General features: G+C 40.6%; 1 protein-coding gene across 1 annotated transcript in view; it reads right to left on the reverse strand.

The window, feature by feature from the left end:
• Window positions 1-16,759, reverse strand: part of SHANK2 (SH3 and multiple ankyrin repeat domains 2) — a 721,067-nt gene that overhangs the window by 243,920 nt on the left and 460,388 nt on the right. The window contains exon 16 of the mRNA XM_074997460.1: window positions 7,341-7,416. Coding sequence (XP_074853561.1) covers window positions 7,341-7,416 — 76 coding nt within the window. The remainder of the gene's footprint in view (window positions 1-7,340; window positions 7,417-16,759) is intronic.

Consider the following 16,759-nt stretch of genomic DNA (forward strand, 5'->3'; position numbering starts at 1 on the left):
TCATTGCAAGAGAAAGCTGTGAACACAGCAATATGAGAAACAGCACATTTTTAGAACTAATTTTTTACATCTCTGAATTCATCAAATACGACATTCATAATATAATTCAAATTCAGGTAGAGTTCTGCAACCAAAATAGCAAGAGGAGCCATTTTGTCCAATTTACTGTGTATTTTATATATAAATAAATATTATAATATATAATAAATAAATAAATTCAAGAGCTGCAATGCATGTGACTACGAGACAGACCTTAATAAATAACAAACTGTACTTTCTGTAACCCTTATTTTAAGAACAGTGCACACACAATGATTTGTAAGGCAATACATGTTTACTGCGGGACGTTCACAAAAAACTTTTTACATATTCTATTTCCTCACACTTTGTGTGTGTGTTTGTACCACTATCTTCCTGACTCACTCCCAAACCTTCTCGCTCTCTGGAGGATACTGGGGAAGTTATGCAATGTTTTGAGATCACATTTATATAGGAACTGCTCATTTTTGGGCATTTAGAGGTTCACCATTTATCAAAAATAATCAGGAGGGTTTATTTTTTTATTTTTTTTTTAAAGTTTATAAATGATAGCGTTGGGAGCCACAAAGAAGTCCTTAAAGAGCAGAGTGCATCTCCGCCGCAGTAGGTTGCAAACCCCTGAATTAGGACATCTGATATTCCATGAAAACACAGCATGTGATAGTTCCAAATAAAAACAGTCAGATTGTAGGCCCAAAAAATGCAGACCAAGGTATAATCCAACTTAATTCCATAGAAGCAAGAGAGAGAGTCACTCAAGAACCCCCAAAGGAGTTATTTTGACAACATGACAAATGCTACTATACTGTTATATTCGATGAAGGATCTGGAACAAATCACATGATGCTTCTACCAACTGTCCAGTCATCTATAGAGCTTCACTCTTCAGCGAGCAGTGCATTCTACAAAACACGCAAGTCTGCATCACTTGTAATCTAACCTCACTGGGAAAAAAAACAAAACAAAAAACCACCACACTTTCCCTTAAGAAGAAAATTAGGTGTTGCACTCATTTAGAGTAAATACAATTCAGAACAAGCAGCTGTGCCTAACTATTTAAATAATGATTTGTTCCCGCCTGAATGCATTTTACATGTTTTAACATTGTTCCTCATTAGAGCTGTTAACTACTTCTTACCCATTACGCATTTAAGTGGGGACAAGTTTATCTAATCTCATTAAATTTCAGCACTAGTACACCCAGGGCGTTTTTCCTCCCATATGAATATGGTCACATACAAACTACACTCACATGCAGCCTTGGGTGACAAAAGTACGTAACAGCTGTTAAATCAAATTCAACTGAAAGAATACAGAAGGAGTAGCTAGCTGTATGACAGTAGTGTAACCCATGTCTTCCCATCAAGGAGGCAGACTGACTGAAACCCCATGCCTGCAGCCAACAATGGTTTTGAAATACTCTTCAAGACATGTAACACTATCCCCAAAACAGGAATAAAGCAATCCATATACCCCCACACCAGTGTAGTGCTTTATAAACAGGCATCCATTATATTGGTTATACTTAACATGCAAAATTCAGACAGAGGAATAGATAACATTTGACTGAGAGCTTCCTAAACATATTCCCAGGAAAGCATGCTGCTCACTAATTACACTTCCAGTCACACTATCACTATGCTGACAACCTGGGGAGTTCATGTGAGTCTGCAGAGTACAAAGCCTCTAATACTGACAATGTTAATGCAATCCTGCAAATCTGATTAATAACCACTAGCTAATTTGCCAGTGATTGGTGCACATAAGTGAACGTCTAACCCCAAAGTTCCTCTTTAGGACATTTCCCGAGGGATGCTGGACTTGGAATATAAGTGAAATTAAAATAGATGATAGCCAAACTGCAGTCAACGGAAGTGCCCTTTCTGACTTCCTGTCCCGTGTCAGTTATGACCAGACCTCCTGTAAACACATCTGTCCAGTTTAAGTGTAATACAGATGGACAAGGACATGACAGAATTGTGACACATGCTGAGACAATTGCCAATTCCAGGAGCAAGATAACCCTTATGTGCAAGATTTCCAAGAGAAGACGGATATAAAATTACATCCAAATTGTATATCCCTGAGTTAAAAGCTACTACTAAAATCCTATTTTACTCCTTGTTCTTATAGTTGCATATCTGATGTGTCATCACAATTTGTGGTATGTTCACAGTGACAAGACTGATGGTGGGGGAGGGGACAAAACTGGCAGTATGATCAAGTCAGATTTTCTTTCACTGCCTCATTGCCAAGGTGAGACAAATTTAGTTGGAGCTTATGGCCAAGTAATAACTGTAGTTGTCATTAGTAAACTATTCCACAACTTTTTTTCCTATGCCTACGGAACTAATGCCTGAATGTTTTCAAATGAACACATAGGATCTTTATTCCCAGCACCACAAAAAAAGTCAAGACAATGTCTGTTGGACACCTGAATAAGTGTTCTAAAAAAAGTTTAAATTGACTATGACTCTTTCAAATATAAATCCTGAAAACTGTAACATGCCAAAATAAGTGGCCAGATAGCTGAGACCCTCTCAGAAAAATTTTCTTTATAATGATGAGGAACTACTGACTACCAAGCCTACTGACATTTTTTAACACAAAAAGCAGTCAAGTAGCACTTTAAAGACTAGCAAAATAATTTATTAGGTGAGCTTTCGTGGGACAGACCCATGAAAAGTTCACCTAAATTATTTTGCTAGTCTTTAAAGTGCTACTTGACTGCTTTTTGTTTTGATAGTATATAGACAAGCATTGTTCCCCTGTTACTATTCAACATGAAATTTTTTAGTTTCTATTTGGGTTGCACCAAATCCTTACTTGGAATTTTTTTGTATCTGCCAGAGAATCAACTGACTCAGTTATTTGCACAGTCCTCCTTGACTTGGGGGATGACCTGAGTTTTTACCCAAGTCATTTGGGGGATATCCAATATATCTTAAGGGCTTACTTTAAGAATTAGGACTACAGATAAATGCACAGATTTTGTTTAACAGATACAGTGCACTGGGGCTACACAAAAACATTTTCCTGATAAGTCACAGCCTGTTTTTGTGGGCTTGGGGGGAAAGCACTCTTGAAATCTGCCATTAATTAATAAAAGAAAGTACCCAGAGGACTCCCTTGAGCAGAGGATGAACACTTTTATCAACTTGTATGTTGTGGGGGGGGGGTCTGTCCATTTTCATTTACTTTTCATATTTTCAGCTTTAAGTTGCAGATGTAATGGGCATCAAATAAACAGAGCCTGAGACAATGAGATTTCTTTGGTTTTGACAATGCGCATTAAATGATCTAGGATGTGATCACCACCAATCTGTCTGATACTGCCTTTGCCAATATGGCTACTGAGAGGGAGGAGGAACTTTAGCTTGTCAAAGCACATTGCTGAATTCTGGGGATATAGATGCAAGATCCTAATGTCTGGGAACAAGGCTGTTTATTCCTGCTTGTCTGACGCCAGCTTCCACTGCATAAACCAACTTGATACCCGTTTACATACAGTTGTAACAGTACCTCTCTGCCCACGCCCCACTCCATCTCCCCTCCCCCGTCTGCGTTAAATTGAAGGAAATTGATTAAAACCACAAATTTGATTACAGCCTAATTAACTGGCTCATGACAGCCATACTAAACATTATCTCTGTAATTTCTGAAGGCTATAAGACTTTCAACCCTGCAATTAAATACCCGTGTCTGGCCCATGTCAGCTGACTTGGACTCATGGGGCTCAGAGTAAAGGGATTGTTTAACTGCAGAATAGAAGTTTTGGCCTGAGCTGCAACCCAAGCTCTACAACCTGTGAGGGGCACAGATACCAGAGCTTGGCCTCCAGCCTGACCCACAGAATCTACACAGCAACCAAACCACCAGCTAGCCCAAGCCTGAGCCAGCTGACGGGCCAACCATGGGCATTAAATTGCAGCATGGGTAAAGCTGATTTTGTAAGCTGTTCTTCTCATAGCACACACTTAATATAAGCAAAAGGAGTTACACCGTGTGTAGTCACTGAAAAGTTAAAGCTCCAGATCACTGAAAAAAAATTCCTCAGTCACCATCAGGTTTAATGTAACATTAAAATAAATCCCATAACTGACAATCCTAGCTTCACTTTAAAAACCTAAAATGCCAGATGTTATGCATCACAGATATAAAATGAGGCACAGATGGTAGCACAACACATCCATTAGTTCTCACTACTGCAGAGTGAGTGGGGTATACCTGCTTAACCTCACATGAAACATCACTTGTCACATTTTGCAAATCATTTAGATAGTTTTGGATTGGAAAACATGGTGACATTATGCAGCGTATTATATATATAAAAACTATGCTTCTGACAGGGGATTCCTGAACTCCTTCACAGTGGGAAAAAACGGTTTAAGCTTCAGTAAACTTCACCTGCCTAAAATGAAAAATGCCACATTCAAGAGGTTTGGTGAACATGTAATCAGCCTACTAATATGGATGACAGCCACATACTAACTTCTGTTCAGGTCTAAAAGGAGGCAGTGCTCTTCACTAACATATTTCAGACAATGAAAGGGACACACGAAGGACAAAGTCACTTTTACAAAAGAACTAATGCAGGAGTTTAAACAAAGCACTGCTTATTGTTCAATTCTGGCTTCCGCAACAAAAACTTCATGAAAGTAGCAATCACTTTGAAAAAATAACTAGTTTTTGCCCTATTGTCTCCCCTTCCAGGGCTTGGGCTCATGACAGAAAAAGTGATCAAAATTAATCTGGAAGTAGTGCATGGGAACAAGACTGCTGTCAGCAGTACCTTACCCCACAACTATAATAGCTTAGAAGTCTTTTCAATTCCCCGCCCCCGGCAGACCTCCTAATTTGGAAACTAAATCTGTAGCACCTAGGCATTTTTAAAAATGGACTCTTTTTCGCACCCTCAGATTACAGGTAACATCCATGTAATTATTTAGATATATAGATCCCTGATTTACAATTGTCGTCAGCTGCTTAAATATCTTGTACTTAATGTTGCAGGTTCAAGGAATGAGGTTTTTTTAAGAACCTATTTTAAAAATCACACACCAAATCTGCCATTTTGCAGGACACAAAGATTAATGGGGTGACGCTGCTCTGGTATGTGCAGGAGTTAAAAAACAGCTTTGCCTTTCTCAATGGGATTGTTTCATACAATTGGCAAAAATAAGTGAAATGAGGATCTTATTCTTGAAGCTTATGACTTCAAGTTATTTAAAATAAATGAATGGTACAGTATTTCTACATAATGCCTTAGTTGATACAAAGAAAGTGTTATTTCATATATGCTAAGTGAACTATTTAGTGTCTTTTGATAGCCTTTATCATAATTTCAACTACTTCCCACCCCCTCTGCATTATCTCCAACTTCATTTTTATCACCTAGTCATCTTTACTACTCCTAGTGAGTCCAGTAGGGTAACCTTAGTAACTGCAGGAGGAAAAAAAGTAATTATTTTTCTTCCATACTCTAGTTATCAAAGTTGTACTGGGCTCCTCCAGGCTCCCTTCTCTTCTTAATATACTCCTGAGAAGCCTAAGCATGGACCTACATGAGAAATGTGTTAATACTTAATTTCCAATCAAGGATACCATGATCCTTTCCTTCTCTCACTATACTTATCAAACCAATTGAGCAAGGAAAAAAGTTTCCCTCAACTTCCTCAAATTAAGCCCTCCTCACCCACAGAAGTGTTGTACTAATAGTTATTTTCAAGTTTCTAGTTTTATCAGAACATCCCCATCCCTTATAGATGAAATAGCCTCATCGCTAGCGATTTACAGACCACTAAATCTTCAAACAAATCAGTGGACATCTACATACTAACTATTTAAATATTTAGCATCTCATACTACATCAGGGCAGTTACAGTTTTATGTAGTTCTCACTGTACAGCATATACAAGCCTAGTTAGTATAATTTTATCCTGGGCATTTTTACAGCCATGTTGGTACAATCTTGGTTCCCGCATAAAGCCCCAGTCATGGGCTTCACCACAAAAGGGAAGGTGAGAAACCAGGTCCACTCCTGCTAAGTCAGAACATCAAGAGAGCTGCTTTATAACCTCCCACACATTGGATACGGGAAACTGCAAGAGCAACACATAGGATTGGGTAAAAATAGTCAAGCAACACAGTCTCATGTCCACCAGCAAGGACAATAAAGCATTATTTTGTGTTCTAGCTACATGATGAAGCCTTTCAAAAGTATAACCTGATACACTCAGGCACCAAAGAGGTTTACACCTCACGTGCCGAGGAATACCGCTAAATCTTGCTGCCTTTTCAGCACTGCATGCCTGGTTAGGGAGAGCCAGATGGGATGGAAGTTTATTTAAATAAAATAAAAATAAAAATAAAAAAATCCCCAAAACACTACCAGTCACTCACTTAGGCTTCGTCAGGAATAGCAAAAATTATTCACTAACCTTCAGAACAAGGTTGAGAGTTTAACATGGAATATGAGCTTATGCAAACAGCAAATATTTTAAAAATACTTCCTGGCTATGAGGCTATGTCTTAAATCAAACTACAACATTTCAGAACTTGTGAATATGCTGGTTTAGGCTCAGCACATATACTGAAAAATTTAATCCTAATTAGATAGTCAGGACAAGAAGGAGAGGAAAATTATCACGAGAGGAAAATTAAACATCTTCCAAGTGCCATGATTATTTTTCCAGTGCTACAGAAAAAAACATAAGAGTTTTGTGCTGCAAGATTACCCTCCCTGCCAGGAGAGAGAGAGAGAGAGAGAGTGTGAGAGTGAGTGAGTTAGTGAGAGAGGGAGAGGGGGTTCCCTCTTTAAACAAAACATGGATACTCAACAGAAACAGCAAGCAAAAAAAAAAAATCATCTCACAATTTAGGTTTAACTGGATTCTGCTCATGAGACAAACACTGCTTCAGATGGGGAAACACCCTGAAAACTGAACTAAGTATGAGAACCTATTTTATGGCTCTTGAACCAGTGTTTTTGGTACTGTAACCATATATTCTTCCATTTACATTGCAAAGATCTTCAAAGGCCAGATTCTACAAAGCACTCGAGTATCTTGAACTCCCAGTAACTTCAATGGCAGTAGGGAACACTCAGCATCTTGTGGAACAGGGCCTTAAATTACCTCTCTCTTTAGCACTAAAATACATTCAAATTGCTGGGGCTGAGTTTTTGAAGATCCATTTCATATGTGAATAATATATTGATATAATCCCATATTTATATAAAAGAAAATCTAAAGAGGTTAGTTTAAGCACAAATATTGTTAACTGAAAGGAAGACATCTTACCTTAAAGCATCAAAGCTGTCATATGAGCCAACTGTGTAGTGTCTAAACAATTTCTTTGCTCTATCCGTCCGAGTTTCTGCATAAAGATAGAAGAAAAAAAAATCTTTAAATACTTCTCTACTTGAGAAGGAAAAGTAACAAGATATGCAGAACATTAGGTAATTTGAAAACAGATATTCTTGTTTTATATCTATGTAAGCCACCAGAAATACCTCAAAAAATATTAGTAAGATCTTAAGTTCTTCAAATGAGAATATTGTTAATTTTGCAGTTGATAATATAGCTATTCCACATCACTCTCATACACACAGAATACATGATTAGCAGTAATTTTTCCTTCATCACTTATGAAAAAAAAAGTCTCCTTACTCAAAAATTAGATGACAAAGCTGTCCACATCTTCATCTAGAATCTCCTCACAACCAATCTTAACCTGATCTCCGCCGCCCCGCCCCACCCCCGACTGGACTAAAAATACCCAACCCCTTTTTAAGTAATAACAAGGAGAATGGAAAAAAAAGCATTTTTAGACTTTGGGATTGCAACCAAAACCATCTGAATAATTCATAACGAATGGTAAGAAAACGGAGGCATCGGAAGAGATGCATGTGCTCTCATACATCAACACACAAATTAGACAAGAAAACAGTAGTGTGTAATTTGTACCACCTTTACATCCATAAAATAAAAAATATTTTTAGAACGCAAAAATGATGAAGCATAGGTAATATACATGCCAAAAAACAAAAACAAAACAAAAAAACCAAACACCATTTGAAATGTCAACCATGCCACAGCTTGGGAGACACTTTTGTGAAAAAAGTGAGACTGCATTAAACACATCTCCAGGACCAGAATCTCTCTTTTCAAATAAATCCCTCTTTCACGTTCCTGACCCTACTGTCACATCAACAAACTTTTGGTTAAATATTTCTGGTCCATATTTGGGAAAAAGATGAAATAGCTGTATCCTAGAACACACTCTCCAATCCACTAGTACAGTGGCGTCCAAAACAAACGTAAAGGATCACCACAGTACCCACCCACCCCCCGCCGGTACTGCATCCTGCTGCAGGCACAACCTCCCCTCAAGCCACCCCAGGGCTGAAGCTGCACCACGTGAGCTGCCCTGAGACGGAAGCCTGCCAGGACGGAGGAGCTGCCTCCAATCCTGTTGCCACGCACTTGTCCCCATATGGTGGGAAGCATGTGTAGAGCGGCCAGAGGGACGCCACACATTCACCACACTCCACTGCCCCGTTCACTATATGTGGTGAATGGGGAGCATATTGGACACCACAGCACTAGTATCTCTGAAGGATTCTAAAAAAGCAAAGACTAAAGTCAGACATTTTAAAAAAAAAAAAAAAAACCACAAGAAGTCTGGATATCTTGATCCCAAGGGTTCCTAAGGAGCTGGCTTAGAAACTTGCTGGATCATTAAAGTTGATGTTTAATAAATCTTGGAGCACTGAGAAATTCCAGAACACTGGGGGAGGGAGAAGTTCATCTGTCAATATTTAAAAAGAGTAAATGGGATGACTAGGTTAATTACAGGCCTATTGGCTTGCAATCAAGCCCAGACAAGATAAAAAGAATGGCCCGTAAAAGACTCCACTCAAAAGAATGAAAGGAGGATAGTAATAATTAACAGCAAGTCCCGCCCTCTTGTGGCGGCTACAGCCGAAGGACTTATTTGCACAGATAGAATTAGTTGTTTCTAATATATAAACCAATATATATTTGTTGGTTTTTCCATCAAATTTTATTTTGGCCCATACACAAACAGAACATCAATGTTTCCTACAGACACTGATTACATCTGTATCCACATTTTGTGTGAGCACATTGTTAGCTCTAACTTGTATGTTACACCTTGGTGTCCTATAGGAAGATTGCTGATCAGCCTATATCTTGAGGTTTCTGGACTTGCCTACCCAACTCATGGCCAATTATATGTGGCTATAAATAAAAATCAATGTCTGCTGACAAGCCTCAGTAATTTCTTTGGCATACCTCCTGTCTTGGTCTCCTTTCAGGTTGGAACATGCCTGTTGATGGACCTCAGTTTCTTTGGTGTACATCTTCTCTAACTTTCTGTGAAAGGTGGCTTCTGCATGTTGACAGGCCTCAGTACTCCTCCAGTCTCTCTCCTTGGCTCAGGCGGGAGATTTGCTCGCTCATTTTTTCCCCTCTCAGCAGAATATTCCTTCTCTCCCCCTGTTGAAACTGACGAGACTGATGCTCTCCTTCACCTTTTTCTTGCTGCTGCTGAGATCATACCACTTCCACTACTCAACTCACCCATATCCATTACTGGGTTAGTTAGAGATCAGTAGTAGGCATCCTTCAGTCTGCATAGACTATCGATCACACCCTTTAAAGTTTCAATTGAGGACTTCATTTACAGTGTCTATTGTGACTATGAAGACCCACACGAGAGTGACAGTCCTTGCTGCATCTCTTGCAGATGTAGTGGGTGTCTGGCAAGTCCTTATTGTGCTTTCTGTGTGCTCACTTCTCCTCTGCTAGCTGTCTGATCTTCATCTCGCCCTTCTGAAGGCCCTTGTGTAACCCTTGCCGTAATCTGCTGCGGTCATCTGCTAGTTCTTCCCAGTTTTACAGCTCGATGTCTACCTCTCTGAGGTCTCTCTTGCAGACATCTTTGTAGCGCAACTGGGGGCGTCCGGGAGGTCTTTTGCCAGAGGCTAGCTCACCATACAGGATGTCTTTTGGAATCCTTCCATCATTCATCCTGTGGACGTGGCCAAGCCAGCGGAGTCGACGCTGCCTGAGGAGGGTGTGCATGGTTGGGATTCCAGCTTGCTCGAGGACGGCGGTGTTGGTCACTCTGTCCTTCCATGATATTCCAAGGATGCACCTGAAGCAGCGCAAGTGGAAGATGTTCAGCCTCTTTTCCTGGCGGGCATACAGGGTCCAAGTCTCGCTGCCATAAAGGAGGGTGCTGAGGATGCAGGCTCTGTAGACTTGCATTTTGGTGAGAGTGTACAGCTTGTTGTTATTCCACACTCTCTTGCTGAGTCTGGACAGAGTTGTGGCTGCTTTTCCAATCCTCCTATTTACCTCAGTGTCCAAAGACAGCGTGTCAGTGATGCTAGTTAGAGATCACATTTTCACTTACTGAGGTTTTTCACTGACACTTCACTGTTCTGCAGTTGGAGCACAGAGGTGTAATGGGAAATGGGGGAGCAGCTGCAAGAGTTGTGGGTTCCACAGTCGGGGGGTGGGCATATGTGGAGATGGGCTGGCAGAGTGAGCACAGATGTAGCGGGAAGAGCTGTAGGGTCCACAGATTTGTAGCAAGAAAAGGCTGGAGGGGCTGTGGGGTCAAGGGTAGGTTCATGAATACAATGGGACAGATAGACACCTCTCCTTTCATAATAGTATAGATGCCAATCCACATGAGTTCATGGATAATAGATCTTATCGTCCCCGTTTTTTTAATTTTTATGAAATCGCACTTTTTTAATAAAAGTAATACTGATATAATAAAGAGACTTCTGTAAGGCATTTGACTTGGAACCTCACAACATTTTTATTAAAATACTTAATATAAAATTAACTTGGCATACATAAAATGGATAAAAAACTGGCTAATTTATAGCTCAAAATATAATTGCAAATAGAGAAACATCAAGTGTTTTGTTTCTCATGCAGTTCTTCTGGGATTGATTCTTGGCCATATGCTATTTAACATGTTTATTTATGATATGGAAGGAAACAAAATTGCAGCTGATAAAGTTTCCAGATGATGCAAAAATTGAAGGAATGGCACAAATTAAGAGGATGGGTCACTGACAGAGTTGTCTAGATGACTTGAGAAGCTGGCTCAGTCAATCAATATGCATTTTTATTTATTTATTTATTTAATAATAAATTAATGCATTTTTTAATACAGCTAGGAGCTAAAGACAGAGGGCCTACTTTCAGGAGGGGGGATTGCATCCTGGGAAGGCAGATACCGACAGAGATTTGGGAATCATGATGAATGATCAACCAAACATGCACTCCTATGGCCAAAAGGGCTAATGCAGTCCTTGGATTTGTAAACAGGGGACTCTTGAATAGGAGCAGAGAGGTCATTTTACCTCTGTGTTTGGGACTGGTGTAATGGCTGCATGAGAATGACTAAAAGGACTAGAAAACATGCATTGCAGTGACAGACTCAGAGCTCAATCTTTTTGGTTTAGCAAAGAGATATCAAAGGAGTTATTTGGTTATCACTTACTGTGTGTGCAACAAATATGTAGTAATGAGTTCTCCCAGCTAACTGAGGAAGGTATAACAGTCTAATGGCTGGAAACTGACTATAGGGAAATTCAGACTGAAAATAGGGCATATATTTTTAACAGAGATTAATTGCAAATTGTTCCAATAGTTAAAGGCTTCTGTCAGATTCTACATCATTGATCATTTTTAACATGAAGATTTTTTTTTAAAGTAGATGGGCTCAAAAACAGTTTAAGCTTTTGAGACCACAAAATACAATATTTTTACATGCAACAATGAAAATTTTCTTCCAAAAGCTATTGTCGTAGACTAAAAACCAAAACAAACCACCACCCAAACAGCAACATAAACAGCAAAAACAAAAAAAAACAAAACAAAACAAAAAAAAAGATATTTAATCAGGTGTCATAGCAACGAAGCAGTAACATTCCATCTGCTTTTAACAGAAAATATAGACCATCAGTGTATTTTTCCAAACAGTCATGGTACCCCTGAGAATTGTTCATGGAACACATGTTCCGTGGAACACATGGTTTACAAAACACTGCTCTAGGAATTCTATGCAAGTACTCTGGCCTGTGCAATACAGGACGTCTGACTAGATGATCACATAGATTCATAGATTACAAGGCTAGAAAGGGAATCAATCACTATTTTTGGGTCTCATGTCACATGTGGTCCAAAAGGAAATCTCATAGATCTAAAGACAGGGATCCTGCATCAACGAGCCACATCCACACAAGAACTGCAGCAATCCTTAGTGTCTCCACTGGGTAGTTTCTCTCTACCTGAATGAAACCCATAAAATATTAAATGATCATGTAATGTAGGGGTTAGGAAACTCATCTTTGTGGAGAGGATACTGGATAAGTAGTTATCTATTGCCATACTTATTTTCAGAAAGAATAAAAATACCTGCATGTGGTTAAGGTTTTTCCATCAAAATATTCTCAACTCTTGGAGACTAGAAAGCTTTTCAAGCAGTCTCTAAAATAAAATGAAATGTTATGATCTGGGGCAGCCTCCTCTTCTGTCTCCTGCAGAACAATGGTAGCTGTTTTTCAAGCAAAGATTTTTATGGGCTCCATTCAACAAGGCTGGGGTATTTATTCCTAGATACAGGGACCACTGTGATAGTCCATAAACCTACCAAAAATCTGTCATGAAATGATTATCATTTGGACCAGTATGACATTTTGAGCTACCATAGAGCAACTTAAAGGTATTCAACATGGTTGTCACCTCCAGAAAACACTAGAGTGCATGCCAATTACAAACAAGCCAATATCTTGGGCATAAAACACTTTTGCATGGGGATTTCCCATTGCTACAGTTTGGTTTGAGAAACAAAACAAACCCACCACCACAGGGTTGCCTAAAATTGTCCCTAAAACCACCACTGCATTCCAGTGACTTGATAATTTGCAACACAAATTCAATAGAAGAGTTTAAGTTTTTGTACAATTTAAGACCCTACTCCCAAGTTTGCCATGCTCACTCCTGTGGCATCATTTGGCCCATAGTCTTAAATTAACCACTAGATTATGTTCCCTTTTCTGGAAAGGCTGTCCTTGATATCTGATCATTTATTGTATTTATACCTGCAAAAAAAAAAAAAAAAATCACTTTGGTCAGATTTTGCTTCTACACCATATTCAAAATAATCAAAGGCTGAACTTTGACCAAGCACTGGCAACACTAATGTAGAAACTCTAAATCCTTGAAGCACTTACTAAGTGGATATGTTTTCATTTTAAAATTACTTTTCAAATTCAAACCCTCCTAAAAGTTACACATTTAAAAACTTATACAGAGCTGCCTTTGCATTGTGAATTGTAGCACACTTTTAAATACAGAAAAAAAAGTGAAATAGATTCTGTACACAGGTGGATCAACTCACAAGACATGTGAAGAGTAGTCTATAAAGAGACAAGAAAAAGTTTCATATAAATGATTGTCCCCCTTCCTGTGAAATGGAGATGAAGTTTAAAAAAAAAAAACACACACACAAAACCTCTGTGGCCATACATCTCCTAACAAATTGTTTTGTTGGACTGGTGTTTGTCTCCTACCACCTAAATACGAGTTGCTGCTTCAAACAGAGAACTTACAGATCTTATCACCCTCATCTCACTTTTTTTTTTTTTTTTTTTAATTTGCCTCAGAGGATTTCTGTTTCAAACTGGAACCCACTCTGCAAAGAAGGCCCCCCAGAAGATTGAGAGCATGCTACTATACATACTTTTGGGAGGCATTCACCACCAGTTCCTGTGCACAAAAGGAAGATGGAAGTAGCGTGCTTTAGTCCAGGGGTCAGCAAACCACAGCACGCCACTTTTTACACCCAAGTCGATTTAATAAGGAATGTGGTGGGAGCTCAGCCCCACCCCTTCTTCCCCCATGCAGCACAGGAGAGTCCAGAGCCCCTGGTGCGCAGGCCACCACCACAGCACAGAGCTGGGGCCAGATCCCTACTGTGGCAGCCCTTGCCACACAAGCCTCTTCTGAGGGTTGCAGGACCAGAAGCCCCATGGGGGCACAGGGCTGGGGCCAGAGCCCCCGTCACACAGCCCTACAGAACCTGCTGCAGGTTGGTTTCTCTCCGTCTCTCTAGGGCAGGGTATTTGGGGTCTGGTTGGGAGGGACGGTGCAGGACTGGGTTGGGATTTGAATGGTCTAAATGGCATGTAGGGTAAAGGAACAGGCTGAGAGTGTGGGTCTGGGCAGCAGCAGGCTAGGTGAAGGGGAGCAGTTATCTCATTATCACTGCCCCCTCCACCAGTTGGTAGTGGCTCCCTGCCGAGGGCCAACAGCAGCTCTGAGCCCCTGGCCACTGGGGCTCCCCACCTGGATCTGGCAGCAGCTGTGCTGCCAGCCTTGTAATGTTGCCTGCCAGACTGGCTGAGACCATGGATGTTGCCAGACCAGAGAATCTGGGATAAGAGACATTCAGCCTGTATTGAAATCCCAGACATATTTGGATATTTAAAAAAGAAAACCAACCTGATGGAGATTTACAGACCAAAACGGTAAAGCTCTGTATCTTAATTCATTTAATGAAGCTGTTAAGTAGGATTGTTAGGGGCTTTTAAAAAAAAAAAATCACCAGCACTCAGACAGTATACGGAGGTCAAATATCAGCACTCTGCCTTGGAAAAGTTGCTGACTCCTGCTTTAGGCTTAACCATGGTTCAAAAAAAAAATCAAGCAGAGAGTCTTGGAATGGAAATAAATAGGGAGTAGAACCTTTGAGGAAGATGTAACCCACTTTCACAGAGAAAAAGCTGTGACTGTTACCTGCAAGATAAATTGCCCAGAGCTATAAAGGCTAGATTTAAAATAGCTATAGATCATTCAAATATATATTTGTAACAAGCCACAGGTGTGTACCCTGTGGACAAGAGAAGACATTATTGTGTGGGATGTGATGTATATGTATTATGCATCTGCTCCCATATACACATGCTAGCTTCTGTAGTTGATGACATGCAGTGATCTCGAAGAACTTCTCCCAAAAGAAGAATATTGAAGTGACCCACACAGACCATGCCCTGCATACCACTGACAAAACCCTGATTATATCAAAAGGTAGTGAAACTTCCTGTGAAATCTCTCCCTTGGCTCCCATTCCCAGTTTGTCACAGGCCTGTTTCAGAAGCCAATTTTAGACAAAATGAAAAATCAGAAAAACAGGTTTAAGTTTAAAAAAAAAAATTCAGCGCTCTCAGTACTGTTAGCTAGCAGCCAGATGTTGCTATAGCAGGAAAATACATTTTGGTTCTATCCCCGTTTCCAAGGTAGATGAGAGGAAAGAAAAAATATGCAGTGAGACATAACATTCCTCAGCTTCTCTACTATGTGCAAAGCTACCAGTAGTGTTTTATTTTCAACTGTGCCTTTCAATAGCATATTCACAAGGATTTCCAGAGGAAACATATTCCATCCTAAAGTCCTGGCACATGTTATGGATAAGGTGAACTTAAACCTTCCTGGGTGATCACCTCTTACATATACTCCTGTTCACAATCCTGTCTACCCTGCTATCCAGCATTAACAAAATAATCCACAAAAAGAGAAAGGGTCAGGGAGCAGGCAGCACAATAATTTGTAGGCCACATAAAGAGCTTCTTCTCCATTCCCCACCTCAAAGTCTCACTCTCCATGTCACCAAACATATAATGTAACACAGACAGATTAATTTAGCTCATATGGGCTACGTCTACACGTGCACGCTACATCTAAATAGCTTATTTCAATGTAGCGACATCAAAATAAGCTATTTCGATGAATAACGTCTACACGTCCTCCAGGGCTGGCAACGTCGACGTTCAACTTCGACGTTGGGCAGCACCACATCGAAATAGGCGCTGCGAGGGAACGTCTACACGCCAAAGTAGCACACATCGAAATAAGGGTGCCAGGCACAGCTGCAGACAGGGTCACAGGGCGGACTCAACAGCAAGCCGCTCCCTTAAAGGGCCCCTCCCAGACACAGTTGCACTAAACACCACAAGATCCACAGAGCCGACAACTGGTTGCAGACCCTGTGCATGCAACAGGGATCCCCAGCTGCAGCAGCAGCAGCCAGAAGCCCTGGGCTAAGGGCTGCTGCACACGGTGACCATAGAGCCCCGCAGGGGCTGGAGAGAGAGCATCTCTCAACCCCTCAGCTGATGGCCGCCATGGCGGACCCCGCTATTTCTATGTGGTGGGATGCGGATGGTCTACACATGCCCTACTTCGATGTTCAACTTCCAAGTAGGGCGCTATTCCGAACCCCTCATGGGGTTAGCAACTTCGACATCTCGCCACCTAAGGTCGATTTCAACTTCAAAATGAATAGCGCGCAACATAGCTACGTCTACATGTGAAGCCTACAATCGAAGTAGCTTATTTCGATGTAGCGACATTGAAATAGGCTATTTCGATGAATAACGTCTACACGTCCTCCAGGGCTGGCAATGTCGACGTTCAACATCGACGTTGCGCAGCACCACATCGAAATAGGTGCTGCGAGGGAACGTCTACACGCCAAAGTAGCACACATCGAAATAAGGGTGCCAGGCACAGCTGCAGACAGGGTCACAGGGCGGACTCAACAGCAAGCCGCTCCCTTAAAGGGCCCCTCCCAGACACAGTTGCACTAAACACCACAAGATCCACAGAGC

This window comes from Carettochelys insculpta, chromosome 6 (genome assembly GCF_033958435.1).
Source record: "Carettochelys insculpta isolate YL-2023 chromosome 6, ASM3395843v1, whole genome shotgun sequence".
NCBI classification, from domain to species: domain Eukaryota; kingdom Metazoa; phylum Chordata; order Testudines; family Carettochelyidae; genus Carettochelys; species Carettochelys insculpta.